Source organism: Bubalus kerabau, chromosome 14, assembly GCF_029407905.1.
Source record: "Bubalus kerabau isolate K-KA32 ecotype Philippines breed swamp buffalo chromosome 14, PCC_UOA_SB_1v2, whole genome shotgun sequence".
Classification (NCBI taxonomy): Eukaryota; Metazoa; Chordata; class Mammalia; order Artiodactyla; family Bovidae; genus Bubalus; species Bubalus kerabau.
In genome coordinates, this window is record NC_073637.1 from 47,284,691 (window position 1) to 47,299,583 (window position 14,893).

At 37.9% G+C, this 14,893-nt stretch overlaps 1 protein-coding gene across 1 annotated transcript in view; it reads right to left on the reverse strand.

Annotated features, from left to right (window-relative positions):
- Positions 1-245: 245 nt before the first annotated feature.
- COLEC10 (collectin subfamily member 10) overlaps positions 246-14,893 on the reverse strand; it is a 45,720-nt gene continuing 31,072 nt past the window's right edge. Inside the window, exons 4-6 of the mRNA XM_055546863.1 lie at positions 4,927-4,980; positions 3,087-3,182; positions 246-637 (exon numbers count right to left, since the gene is read on the reverse strand). Coding sequence (XP_055402838.1) covers positions 246-637; positions 3,087-3,182; positions 4,927-4,980 — 542 coding nt within the window. The remainder of the gene's footprint in view (positions 638-3,086; positions 3,183-4,926; positions 4,981-14,893) is intronic.

Below are 14,893 nucleotides of genomic sequence, written 5' to 3' on the forward strand. Positions count from 1 at the left end.
TACAAGGAGTGATTCAAGTTCTCTCTTGGGACACCTAACCTGGTGAGCTACTGAATCAATAACATACCATGTATAAAAATCATCAAAATCATCGTGGATAAGCATGGTGATGAAGATTCCAAAATTTAGTCTAGATTTCTCACTTGGCTGGAGTCAGAATGAATGTAGTATAATTAGAAAAGGATGGATAAAAATAACAGCGACGATAGTCACAGGGAAATGACGAATGTGTAGGGTGAGGGACGTTACTTTTTCTTCTTGATGAATTCACAGACAAAGTACATGGTAAGATGGCACTCAGTGTCATTCCACCTGCCTGAGCTCAGCATCTCCACACAGTCCTCGTGGCCATAGGGGTCGCTGGGCTCACCCTCCTTCCAGTTGCTGTAGTTCTGCAGGGGAGTGTTATCTGTGAACACATACTGACCCTCCCTCTCCAGGTCGTTCACCCCGATGAACACCCGGAAGAAGCCACTCTTGGAGACGTAGTCAGCCAGCAGCGTGTTGGCAGCTTCGTCCTTGGGCATGGCTAGCATTCCACCCCGGATGCGGCAGTGGGTCAGGGATTCCCTGTAGTTCTTCTCCTCCTGCACGATGTAGTAGAATTTCTCTTCGGTTTCCCTAATCCCTGCTATGACTTTGCAGTGAGGGAAAGAAAAACGTGATTACCTGTCTCAAACAGAGAAAAGCTAAGTATATAATATTGCTAGATTTAAATAAATTTATTCAAGATTTAACAATTCTTTTGCCTATCATGAGGTAGGCACTGCTTCAGTGTTTTGTCCACCTTTGTAGCTGTCTGATGGAGAACCAATTCCTGTCACTGGCCCTCCCCTGTCTTTCCTCCTTTACTTCCCACACAACGTGAAGCAGAGAGCTGTTTGGACAAAGATGTGTTATATGAACTGTCACCCAGCTCATCTCAGATAATCTTTCCCCCCTAATGTATGCCTTTTCCACCCTTACAGTTCCATGAGCACTCCCTTCACTCTTCCCCTTCCATGCCTTTCATGCCTGGAAAGTCTTCTTGGTGCTTTATCTGGAAAATTCCTACCCATCCTTCAGATTTCAGTCAAAATACTTTCTCCTATAAGAGCCTTTCCAATGCCCCTGGACAGAGACAGGTGCTGTTGCGCTTTCTCCCCTGTGTTCCCACTGACCCCTTCACTTCATAGCACTTGACACATTTTAGCCTAATTGTGTATCTGTTAAGCTTGTGAACATCTTAAGGCCCAAGACCATGTCCTTGTCACTCTGTAGTCTCAGTGCCTGCAACAGTGCAGGATAGTGGTAAAGGCTTATTGGACTAATACAGAAACAGTACAGAATTTCATCCACTTCTGGCCAGATTCCCAGACTGTGAATATATGCGTCAACTGAGATGGTCTATACTTCACTCCTGGACTGCAAGGAGATCAAATCACTCAATCCTAAAGGAAATCAATCCTGAATATTCATTGGAAGGACTGATGCTGAAGCTGAAGCTCTAATACTTTGAATACCTGATGTGAAGAGCTCACTCATTGGAAAAGACCCTGATGATGGGAAAGATTGAAGGCAAGAGGAGAAGGGGGCCATAGAGAATGAGATGGTTGGATGACATCAGTGAATCCACGGACATGAGTTTGAGCAAGCTGCGGGAGACAGTGAAGGACAGGGAAGACTGGTGTGCTGCAGTCCATGGGGTCTCAAGGAACTGGACAGGACTTAGCAAACTGAACAACAACACATAATTCACTTCAGGTACATAAAATAGATTGAGCTTCTGAGTAAGATTCAGGAGAGAATTAGGAAGTCAGTATCATCCCAAGATCATGATATGCTATATATGTTTTGGGCTTTGTGGTCCAAGCACACACAAACACATATGTATGTATATATACACTTAAGGGCCTATAAGTTAAAATTTACAAATAAAACTATGAGTACTCAAATGTTAAGAACTATAGCACTATGTTAAACCTCTGGAGTTTGGTTTATTCATTGGGGTCGAAGTCAGGTCAGAGGCAGCATCTGTACAGGTTATAACCAGAGTTATAACTGAGGGTTAATTAATATCAAACATTTCCTATGCCTCTAGTATTACAAGATGAGGATGGACACAAGGTAGCATTTGTGTGCCTCTACTAATGTAAATAAATACTCCTGGATTATAATATTTCTGTACCATCGTATGGAAAACCCCGAACGAACTTTTTGGCCAACCCAATAACTAAAAGTACAACAAAGTGAAAATAGTTGTAACGGCGACTAGAACAGCTCCCTGATTCATACCGTCTCAGGAGGGAGCACATAAGCCCCACTTTAAGGGTTTTACTGCTAACCATCCTGGGGAAATACGAGAGAAAACAAAAAGGGTAACATGGACTAGCACAGTTTAGAGAAATGCATGATGTTCTCACTCATTTGTACTGAGGGTAGAGGAGTCAGTGAAACTTGTATTCAAATCCTTCCTCCACTGCTCATTAGCGTGTATCTATGGGCAAGGTAATCTCTCTAAACTTCAGTCTAATCATAAAAATTAGTATTATTGCAAGTAATCAACAAAGCAACTATTGTTTTCATTACTATTTTTATTTTCTAAGATGCTGGTTGTTGGGCTCTTGTTGTCTCTTTTTTTCTTAAGGCCCAGGTACTCAAACTCTGCCTTTTCTCCCTTCCCCTCTGTCACTAAAATCCCCTTTTCTACCTATAGGAATGGACATATGTATGTCCACAGGACCTGAAGTATACTAGAGTAAGTGCATAATCAGGATTCTAAGAGAGCTATAAACTGGAGACACTATCTCAATAATCCTTTGCCCAAACTAAGTTAGTTTCTGCTAGGGATATTGGAATTGCAGTGGTTGGTTTGTTTTTGTTTCTTTAAGAAAGAGATTGTTTTATTTTTAAATTTGTATTTATTTATTTATTTAGGTCATGTGACATTCAAGATCTTGGTTCCTCAGCCAGAGAAAGAAACCATGCCCCCTGCAGTGGAAGGGAAGAGCCCTAACCACTAGACAGCCAGGAAAATCCCAGAATTGCCATGTTGAAAGAGATAAATCCATGGATAAATAGCACAAAGCAAATGAGAATAGACTCACCATTCTTAACAAACTTCATTGAAGTCTTAAGGCGAGCCACACTGATGTCTAGCTGTCCAACAACTTTTCGGTATCTTCCACAATCACAGACAGTACCTTTTAAATGACAAAGCTGTCAATTCATGTTGATGCCCATGAAGAATGGATAAGAAAGGCAATTGCTCTCTTCCCAATATTTACTGTCTTTTTCTAGTCTAGCTATGTCTTTCTGTGAATAGTGATGCTTTTTGTCTTTTATTAAAGACAAGGTTTCCAATATACAGGAATTCTGAATATATCTTTTACAATAATTTGAAGGAGTTAAAAGAGAGTTCTAAACCAGTTTTTTAAAAAGAACAGTAAATGTGACAAACCACTGCTCACATATTGGGAATCATTTGGCGTTTTTTTTGAACACAGAATGTACCTCTACAGTCTCAGAATAAAATCTTTACAGCGTTTTAAAAACATATTTCTAGTTTTCTCTTGTGTTACTGTATTGTTAGTTGGGAGAAACCTTTCATGACAAAATTAATGTTAATTCTGATTATCCATTTGGAGTATAGCTTAATGTTTCGAGGACTAAGTTTAAATCTTGTGAATAGATTCATCTTATAATTTTAAGAGCAAGTTGTCCCATTTGTGGATTAACTATGATTTTAATTTCTGCCACTAATTCCCCTTCACTCATTTACCTTTTCAATCACCTACTGATAATGTGGCTGAGAAAAAGCTGTAAGGAAAATGATGTAAAGTAAATGCTTCTTTTTTCCTATTTAACGATGCTTCATGTCAACATTTCCATTTGCTTTTTTCTCTGATGGTTGAAAAGCAAAATGAATTTTACTAGCCAAAGGGGGGGAAAATCTGTGGCTTTATTTATCCATATTCACAGTTAAATATAAGGAATTTAAAACAGTTCTTAGAATTAGGCTTCTCTACATCTTTATGGATAAGGGATTCCCAGGTGGCTCAGTGGTAGAGAATCCACTTGCCAATGAAGGAGATGCAAAAGATGTGGGTTTGATCCCTTGGGTAGGGAAGATCCCCTGGAGGAGGAAATGGCAACCCACTCCAGTATTCTTGCTGGGAAAATTCCATGGACAGAGAAGCTTGGCAGGCTACAGTCCATGGGGTCACAAAGAGTCTGATATGACTGAGCAACTAAGCACGCATGCACGCACACCTTTACGGATAGAAATAATTGAAGCTCACCAGGAATGAGCTGCTTTCTTTCCCTGCATCAAGCACTGGAAAGAGTTCTCTTTTCAGTATCAGGGAGATGCTTTCGGGACACTGACGCATGTTCTGTAACCGCCAGGACTCTCTCCATCAGGCCAGTTTGCTGGTGACAAAATGCTTGGCCAGCGTTTGGTTGAGACTCTGGTGAACGGCTGAACCTATTGCTGGTCCTATTGTTGAGGCCCTTGTGGATTTTCCTCTTGGTCTAGGGGGATGAGGGCTGCTTCCTGAACCAACTAGAATTGCTACCTCAAGCAAGTGTGGCAGAGGTAGAATGAACCACCGTCCTTCCACCCCTTCCATAGGGCCTGAAAAGTCACCACTAGAGAGAGAGGAGAATTTCCTTCCTTCCATTCCTCTGGCCCAAGGAAAAGGAGGTTAATCACACTGAACAGACTATTGTTCTTCTATTAAATATATTTATTTTTGAGACAAATAGTTTTGTAATGATGTTAAAAATTAAAAAGAAAAGCAACCTGAATATCTGTCAACAGAGGAATGGACAAAGAAAATGTGGCTGATTCATTTTGCTGTAGAGTAGAAACTAATACAACATTGTAAAGCAACCACACTACAATAAAAATTAATTTAAAAAAGAAAAAAAATGAGCATATTATACCTGCTTTGCCTTTTCCCCCAGGTATTCCAGGCAAACCCTTTTCCCCTTTGTCACCTGAAGAAAAACAATAGCCATGAAAAGAACAACTAAATAAAATAGTACTATTAATGAGTAGAATTAAATGCATAAAATATAATGAAATAGAATTATATCAGGCAGACAACATATTACATACCTAAAATAAGAAGAAAGAGATTTTAAACTTCATTTTTAATATCTCCAAATAATATTTACTAATATTATAAAAATAATTTGGTTTTGAGTTGGCTGCACAGGTATAACTAATCAAACAAGTCATCATTTAATTAGATAGAATACAGAATTCCAGCTGAATGTATAAACATTTAATTTTGTGTCATTTATCCCACTAACGTGTTTTTATAATGTGGCCTTCTAGGCACAGCTAATACAATATTCTGCATGTTTTTAATTTTTAAAGTGCCATTGCTTTACATATCTGAATCAATTGATTAGCATAACACAGTATCTGTGTATTTATTGTATTATGCCCCTAAGTTCTTCCATGTGGCTTTGCCCTTGGATTTTCAAAAACATATATTGTGCTTTTTCAATTTAGTTCAACAAATATATACTATTTACTTGCTCTATGAAACACAAAACATTTGCTTGGTACTTTGAAAAGAAATAAAGAGAGACAAGATTAAACTTTTGGCTTGAAAGAGTTTATGCTTTTTGGAAGAGATGTGATGTATGCAAATACTGGTAATATAAAGTTGTGTCAAAAATCTTATTCTGAAATATCAACCTTAATAATTTTCCTTTCTTCTCTTTTTTGTATGTGACCTTTTTCTTAGTCAGAGACATCGACAAAATAAATTTGAGAATCAGAATTGTTAAAGCAGAGAGAAAAAAAAAGTTGACTTTTTTCAACTTCAAAATAGGCTCTTGAAGTCCACATCAGACACAATAATTGAAAGCAAAAGCTTTTGATTTATAAGAGGAAATGTTTGGCTGAACTTTGGGGGAATCAAAAGAGAAGATCCTGATAGAAGTAAAATAGAGCTTATGCTTCAATGGAGATCTGGAAAAAGAATAAGAAAAAATTCAGGGGGATAAATACAGGATGATAGTCATACAGGCTAAAGAAGAGTATGAGGTTTACTCTTGTAGGACAATGATATGGCCAGGAATTGGGTAAATAACGGAGGGGACAATGTAAAGGGGAATGGAGTTAGCTTAGAGGTTCTGCCTAATTCCTTCCTTTCCCAACAAAAAGAGAAAACCGAAAGGATTCCCCATATTGCCTGTCCATTAGCTATTCTGTCTTTGCTGATCACTTTTCATTAAGAGTCCTGTGAGTGTTGATCATTGATCATCCAGAAATTCATGCTGACCAGGGCACCAAGGATTTGCTGAGCCTTTCCTAATTGACCCAGATGGATGCTTTTCTCTACAGTGATGCCAGACCTTCAGGAGCTCCCCAGATAAAAGGAGGAGGCTCCTTGAAACTCTGAATGTAGTTTGAGTATGCACTGGAATGTCTCTGAACCTTGGGCTTAGATGAAATGAGATCATGGTGAAATCTATGACAATGGAATGTGATAAATATTGTAAGAGATACCATGAACAGAGATAACATACTCTGTCCAATGTTAAAGGGAGCTAGAGATAGTGCTCCAGCTGGAGGAATGGAGGAAGGCTCTCCTGAGGAGATGGTGCTGGAGTTTCAGCAGGTGGAGGTGGGAGCCAGGTGGTAGACCCCGTACAGCAGAGGTGTAGTTGGGAAAGAAGCATAAAAGTATGCCAAGCATCCTGATAAGGAAGATTGATCTGGACACATCAGATCTGTGTCCTGAAAACTCCTCATTTCTCTTATGTGTAAACTGGAAAAGATAAGACTGGATTTGAGACAATGTTAATGGAAGAAAGGGAATATATGTTTGCTGAGTGCCAATCAGTTGTCAAGTATTGTTTGGATACTTTAGAGGTATTGTTATATGAAATCCAATGAGCTATGTGCTATCATTATCTTTATTCTAACAACTGAAGAAATTGAGAGTCAGGAAAGCAAAATAAATGACTCAAGGACATCCAACAATTCAAAAGCAGTGCTGCTATTAAAACCCAACCACTTCTGACTTCCCAGATTGTGGTACTTTTCAAATAATTTAACCAACAATATAATGAAGGGAAGCAAAATCTTCAAAAAGAGCTATAAAATGTTGAAAGTAATGTAAGTCTTATCATCACCAAAAACAGTATGGACTTGAAAGATCATATGAATCTGGCTTCATATTTTAATTTAAAAATAGTTTATTTTCTTTATATGTGAATCTCTTTCAATTCAACATGAGTTGAAAACTGATTCTAGTTCTGCTACAATCCTAGTTCTGGTCTAAGTCCAATAATAAACATTTAAAAAGTATACATAAAGTATTTGCTTTAGAAAATTTTAGGCTTTTGGAGAACTTTGCTGGTAGTCCAGTGGTTGGGACTCCATGCTTTCACTGCTAAGGATGCTGGTTCAATCCCTAGTTGAGGAAGTAGGATCCCACAGGCTGTGCAGCACAGCCAAAATGTTAGGTTTTTAAGGAAAACAAAGCACGCATAAGAGACCAAGGAGATGAGACACTAGCTCTATTACTCCCTAACAGAGAGAAATAAAAGAAACGCCTGGTGGGTATTCAGAGAAGGCAAAGATGACTGCAGATCAGAGTAGGAAAGGAAGGCTTCTTTGAAGCAGCAGCCTTTAACTGGATATTAACAATGTGGAGAATAGATTCTTGAATTGATACATGGACTTTTTCTGAGAAGATGTAAGCACTGTGACTGCTTTCCAGTATTTTGACATGAATTCCTTTCCTTTTTTTAACAGATGGGGAAGTCAAAACAGTATGGTGGAGTGAAAAACCGCAGAAGTCTGAACAACCAGGGTTTGAATGCTGACTCTGCGTCTTACTAGCTAAACATGGACCAGTTACTTAATTCCTTTAAATTTCCATTTCTTCATTTTTAAAGTGGAATGTCTAAAGTGCCTAAAGTCATAAGAAGGATAAATTAGACAATGTCATGGGATTAGGTCTGTGCTTGACTTGTAGAGGGTATTTAACCAATGTTTGCTTCCGCGCACTAAATCAGAGTTACAGTAATGAAAAGTGTGCCAAGTAGTTAGCCAGTTCATGGTGGATGTGAGCTCATTGTGTCTATTTCCCCAAAATGAAATCTGGTTTAAAGCCACATATAAAAATTAATTTTTGACCCATAAGTAAGAACACCTCTGTATTAACTGTCTTAAGGTTGAAGAATCAGAGGTTGCATTTAAACAAACAAAACACTGTGATACTTTCACTGTAAAAGGATTATCGACCTTAAATAAAAGCATCTATTTTGCTATGAGATTGAATTTACCTATACTAAATCATCCTTTCCTATTCCTTAAATGAAATATTGACATCCAGAAAGCTACCTTCTCCATTCAAGTGACAACATTAAGGTCAGCCCAGAAAGTTGAGATTAATCTGAGTCAGTGAAAAATTTAGAAGGACCAGCGACAAAATGAGGACAATAAATTTCAAAGTACAGATTAAAAATGAAATTAATCCAGGTGAGCCAGAACACTGAACCTCAATTTTCAAAAATATTCCAGGACGTGCTCATAAATTTTCAAGGCATATCTCTGGAGGAGAAAAAAACTTAGCCAGTATTGAAAACTAATGTTAAGGGAAAGTAGTAGCTAACAGAAATAAAGAGTAGAAAAGAGAGTCACATCATAGGAAATGACATATATCATTTATTTTTTCATTCTTAATGCAATAAACATTTAGTTTCTCCTTTATAGTAGACATTAGAATAAAATGATTAAAAAGCAGGATTTCCCCAATACAACTTATATGTATTTAAACAAATAGATCTGATATAGCTTCCGTTCATTTCCTCCAGAAATTCATAGCCTGTTGAATGACACAGACAAGTTAACAAGGCATAGTGATAATAAAGTGATAGGTGTGCACTAGGTGCATATGCATAAGAGTTTGAATAAGGAATTGGCCTGAAGAAGATCAGATCAGATCAGATCAGTCACTCAGTTGTGTCCGACTCTTTGTGACCCCATGAATCACAGCATGCCAGGTCTCACCGTCCAATACCAACTCCGGGAGTTCGCTGAGACTCATGTTCATCAAGTCAGTGATGCCATCCAGACATCTCATCCTCTGTCGTCCCCTTCTCCTCCTGCCCCCAATCCCTCCTAGCATCAGAGTCTTTTCCAATGAGTCAACTCTTCGCATGACGTGGCCAAAGTACTGGAGTTTCAGCTTTAGCATCATTCCTTCCAAAGAAATCCCAGGGCTGATCTCCTTCAGAATGGACTGGTTGGATCTCCTTGCAGTCCAAGGGACTCTCAAGAGTCTTCTCCAACACCACAGTTCAAAAGCATCAATTCTTTGGCGCTCAGCCTTCTTCACAGTCCAACTCTCACATCCATACATGACCACAGGAAAAACCATAGCCTCGACTAGACGGACCTTTGTTGGCAAAGTAGTGTCTCTGCTTTTGAATATGCTATCTAGGTTGGTCATAACTTTCCTTCCAAGGAGTAAGCGTCTTTTAACCCTATCCATTCCAGACTGCTGCTTCTCCAATATTTGGAACTTCATCCATTTTGAGGCTCAGATAATCATAGTATAGTTTTCGACCTTCCCCTTGTCTCTGTTGTTTACCACCCTGTCTTCAAGAGTTATCTAGTCTTATTCTATGGAAGGATTAAGACTTGGCTCAAAGTCATGAACTTCAACTCTCCTGGTTGGAGTCTCATCTAGATTTGACATATCTAAATCTAGGAAAGTTCAACATCTAGAATAATTCACTGAAAAATGAAGGTCTTGAATTCTGGATGTGTTCATTGCAATAACTTAGTCTCCTCCTCCACTTCTGCTCATCTCTAGGGAAATACTTGAGATCTTAACCTTATATAATGTGATTGCATCTCAGAAATCTTTAAGTCCAACATCCCATACTCTAGTTACACCTTTCCATCCCTTAACCATTTGTTAAGTGAAGCTGATATAACCAGAGGCAGATTCATGATGATTTTATCCAAAGCTTATACAATTTGAGGAGACTTTTTTTAAAAAAAAAACCAAATTCCAAATTAAAAAGTACTGATACAAATCAACACATTATAAGAAAAGAAATAAAACTAAATGAATAAATTTTACAAGTAGTCAAGTGCCACATTACAAAATTCACTTAAAAATGTAACATTTTAATTAATAAATGAATTTTGTGCATCTATAATTGTTCTTTTCATATATAATATGCTGTGTATGTTTGGCTGCATTCATATTCATCCACTTGACCTAGCAATATTTATTGATAGGTGTCTCATTTCCCATTTCAAAATATCACCTTTGCATAACTCAAGTTTGGGGTCTGTTTCTGCATTGTTTATTTCTTTCCACTGGTCTATTTGTCTCTGCACTAAATCAACACTATCTTAATTGTTTAGCTTTATGATAAAGGCTTAAATCTATTAAACATTAATTTATAACATTTATCTGATTTAAATCTTTCACTTTTGTTTTTATTTTTCAAGATAGTCTTTGGGTATCCATGGTCCTTTTCATTTCCATATAAATTTTGAATTGGCTTATCAGATACCAAGAGAATTACTTCTGGGATGTTAATTGAGAGAAGACTGAAACTACAGATCAAATCTGGGACATCTTAACAGTATGTCTAAGGGATATGTTAAGGGATGGAAAGGTGTAACTAGAGTATGGGATGTTGGACTTCGAGATTTCTGAGATGCAATCACATTATATAAGGTTAACATAGATTGAGTCTCCCAATCTATGAATGTAGTTTTACTTCCATCTCCTTAGATAATCTTTAATTTCTCTCATTATAATCATGTAGTGTTTGTTGTAGAGAGCTTATACATCTTTTGTTAGATTTATTTCTAGATATTTGCTATAATAAAGGGAATCTTAATTTCAGTTTTTAAAATTGTTTCTAGTACTTAGGAACAAAAATTGATTTTTGTAAGTTAAAGCTCTGCCTGCATGTTTAGTCATGTCCAGCTCCCACCAGGCTCCTCTGTCCTTGGGATTCTCCAAGCAAGGATACTGGAGTGGGTTGTCATCCCTCCTCCAGGGGATCTTTTTCACCAGGGATTGAACTTGCATCTCCTTCAGCTCCTGCATTGGCAGGTGGATTCTTACCATTGCACCACCTGGGATGACCCTTGTTAAGCTATCTTTAAAAACGATATAAATAGCTTATCTGTAGATTCTTTTGAATTTTCTGGGTATGTTACATGATTAGGAAATAATCACCCTCTTATTTCTCCATTTCCAACTATTGTGATTCTTATCTCTTATTCTGGCATTTTTCCTCTGGCTAGAACCTCTTCTATAATGTTGACTAGACTTGATGAGGGCTATACTTATCTCATTTCCATTATCAGGAGAGCAGTGTTCAATATTTCACTACCAAGTATGATTTCTAAATAAGTTTTCATTGATGCTATTCCTTTTTATTCCTTTTCATATTAAATGTTCCCCTTGATTTTGTTTGCTAAAATTAAAAAAAAAAGGAATGGGCATGTGTTTGACTGTTTTATTCAGAATTTAATAAGTTTTAACTGGAGGTTTTTATTTTTGAAATGAAAAATAAAAGAGTCCCATTTCCTGGGCCACTCATCTCTGGCAGACTTTGAACACCAATTAAGTCTGAGCAACTTTCTGCTCAAGTCTCTTAGTCCTTTACTGCCTCACATGTGAATCTGTAAATGAGGAAAAATGGATCAGGATGTAGAGCCTACCTTAGTGCTGTCCCCTTCTTCTCCAGATCACAGCCCTAAAGTCTATTCAGTTTGGTTGCCCTCTCATGCTTTCAAATATGTTTGTTTGTTTTTGACTCAACTAGTCATTCTTAGCAGAAGGATTCATGCAGGTGAATCTCTCATAGCCAGTAGCAGAAATCTGAATTTTGTCTTTGTTATAAACAATGTAAGTCATTTTTCTCACCTTCACAACTTGTTATTGATGGTGTATATAAATTAAGAATATTGTCAAACTTGAAAATACCTCTGTAAAGTCTTGTTCACATATGAGCTGTTAGATTTGAAATTTTTTTCCACTGACGAACAATGCCTGGTACATTTCATACCCTGTTTCTTTTGCACAACCTACACATTTCTTGGGCTGGATGCCCTGTACATATTCCTATGATGATCTGATCTCTGCCCCTGCACTTTTCCATCATGACTTTGGATACATCTGCACGGTAGGTGGTAGAAGTATTCCTGGAAGCTATTCCTACATCAGAATTGTTAGCAGGAACTTAACTGTACATGGAAGTGACTGCATTCCATTAAGTCCAAATGAAATATTTCCTCTATTCAAGTTCTTCTTAACTAGCTCTCAAAATACTTGTATCCATTCCAAAAACTGATACAAGGAGAAGTATGATGGAAGAAAGTTGGATCAGAAGACAGGACTCTTTTGTTTTTTTGAGGATGTTATTGTCTTTATTTTGTCCATGAGGGAACTGAAGCACAGATAGATTAAGAAATGTACACAAGGTCAAATATATACAAGAAAGACCCTGAGTGGATTGAAACCCAATCATTCTGATTTCAAACCTCAAGAGCGTAAATACTCTGCTGTATGACAAACCAAATAATCCATGGTAGAAGATGTTCATACCTTAATGGATGATCAAGCTCAGGCTGGGAGCACAAAAGAAAGGAGGGGTTCAGGAAAAGCTTTATCAAGAAGTCTATTTTCCCATGGTTTCAAAGAATGAGTGGTATTTTGACTGACAGTGATGGACAAAGAGGTGTCTAGGGGTAGAAAATTGTCTGAGTAAAGGCAGAGGGCAGGAGAAGACACCTTGACATGTTTGGGAAACAGCAAAAGGAGACAGTACTCTTAATCCATGCATTCCAGTGGGGACAGTATCAGCTCACAGACCAAAAGTCAGTGCAGCAGGGGTGGAAACATCTCACTCTTTTGAAATATATAAAGTAGAAATATACCCAAACTACATAACGTGGTCCACTGGTGGGAAGTTTTGGAGATTTGCAACAATTTGAAAAAATTCACGTATAAACTACATAGACTAGACATACGAAAAAAATTAACACGAAGGTATGTCATGAATACATAAAATATATGCATTAAATAGAATAGATATACCATAAAATATCTACAAATGATTATAGAAAGTTAATATTTATCAAAACTTCCATACACAATCGCAGACCATACATGGTGCCATTCCCAGCTATGAGAAATGTAAACAAAATGATGCAGTATTAAATCATAACTGTATAAATTTAACTGGAGTAAATACTGTTCCAACAACACAAGAGAAGACTCTACACGTGGACATCACCAAATGGTCAACACCAAAATCAGATTGTTTATATTCTTTGCAGCCAAAGATGGAGAAGCTCTATACAGTCAGCAAAAATAAGACCGGGAACTGACTGTGGCTCAGGTCATGAACTCCTTATTGCCAAATTCAGACTTAAATTGAAGAAAGTAGGGAAAACCACTAGACCATTCACGTATGACCTAAATCAAATCCCTTATGATTATACAGTGGAAGTGAGAAATAGATTTAAGGGCCTAGATCTGATAGATAGAGTGCCTGATGAACTATGGACAGAGGTTCGTGACATTGTACAGGAGACAGGGATCCAGACCATCCCCATGGAAAAGAAATGCAAAAAAGCAAATTGGCTGTCTGGGGAGGACTTACAAATAGCTGTGAAAAGAAGAGAAGTGAAAAGCAAAGGAGAAAAGGAAAGATACAAGCATCTGAATGCAGAGTTCCAAAGAATAGCAAGAAGAGATAAGAAAGCCTTCCTCAGCAATCAATGCAAAGAAATAGAGGAAAACAACAAAATGGGAAAGACTAAATATCTCTTCAAGAAACTTAGAGATACCAAGGGAACATTTCATGCAAAGATGGGCTCGATAAAGGATAGAAATGGTATGGACTGAACAGAAGCAGAAGATATTAAGAAGAAGTGGCAAGAATACACAGAAGAACTGTACAAAAAAGATCTTCATGACCAAAATAATCACGATGGTGTGATCACTCACCTAGAGCCAGACATCCTGGAATGTGAAGTCAAGCGGGCCTTAGAAAGCATCACTACAAACAAAGCTAGTGGAGGTGATGGATTTCCAGTGGAGCTATTTCAAATCCTGAAAGATGATGCGGTAAAAGTGCTGCACTCAATATGTCAGCAAATTTGGAAAACTCAGCAGTGGCCACAGGACTGGAAAAGGTCAGTTTTCATTCCAATCTCAAAGAAAGGCAATGCAAAGAATGCTCAAACTACCACACAATTGCACTCATCTCACAAGCTAGTAAAGTAATGCTCAAAATTCCCCAAGCCAGGCTTCAGCAATACGTGAACCGTGAACTTCCAGATGTTCAAGCTGGTTTTAGAAAAGGCAGAGGAACCAGAGATCAAATTGCCAACATCTGCTGAATCACTGAAAAAGCAAGAGAGTTCCAGAAAAACATCTATTTCTGCTTTATTGACTATGCCAAAGCCTTTGACTGTGTGGATCACAATAAACTGTGGAAAATTCTGAAAGAGATGGGAATACCAGACCACCTGACCTGCCTCTTGAGAAACCTATATGCAGGTCACTAAGCAACAGTTAGAACTGCACATGGAACAACAGACTGGTTCCAGATAGGAAAAGGAGTACGTCAAGGCTGTATATTTTCACCCTGCTTATTTAACTTATATGCAGAGTACATCATGAGAAATGCTGGGCTGGAAGAAGCACAAGCTGGAATCAAGATTGCCAGGAGAAATATCAATAACCTCAGATATGCAGATGACACCACCCTTATGGCAGAAAGTGAAGAGGAACTCAAAAGCCTCTTGATGAAAGTGAAAGAGGAAAGTGAAAAAGTTGGCTTAAAGCTCAACATTCAGAAAACGAAGATCATGGCATCTGGTCCCATCACTTCA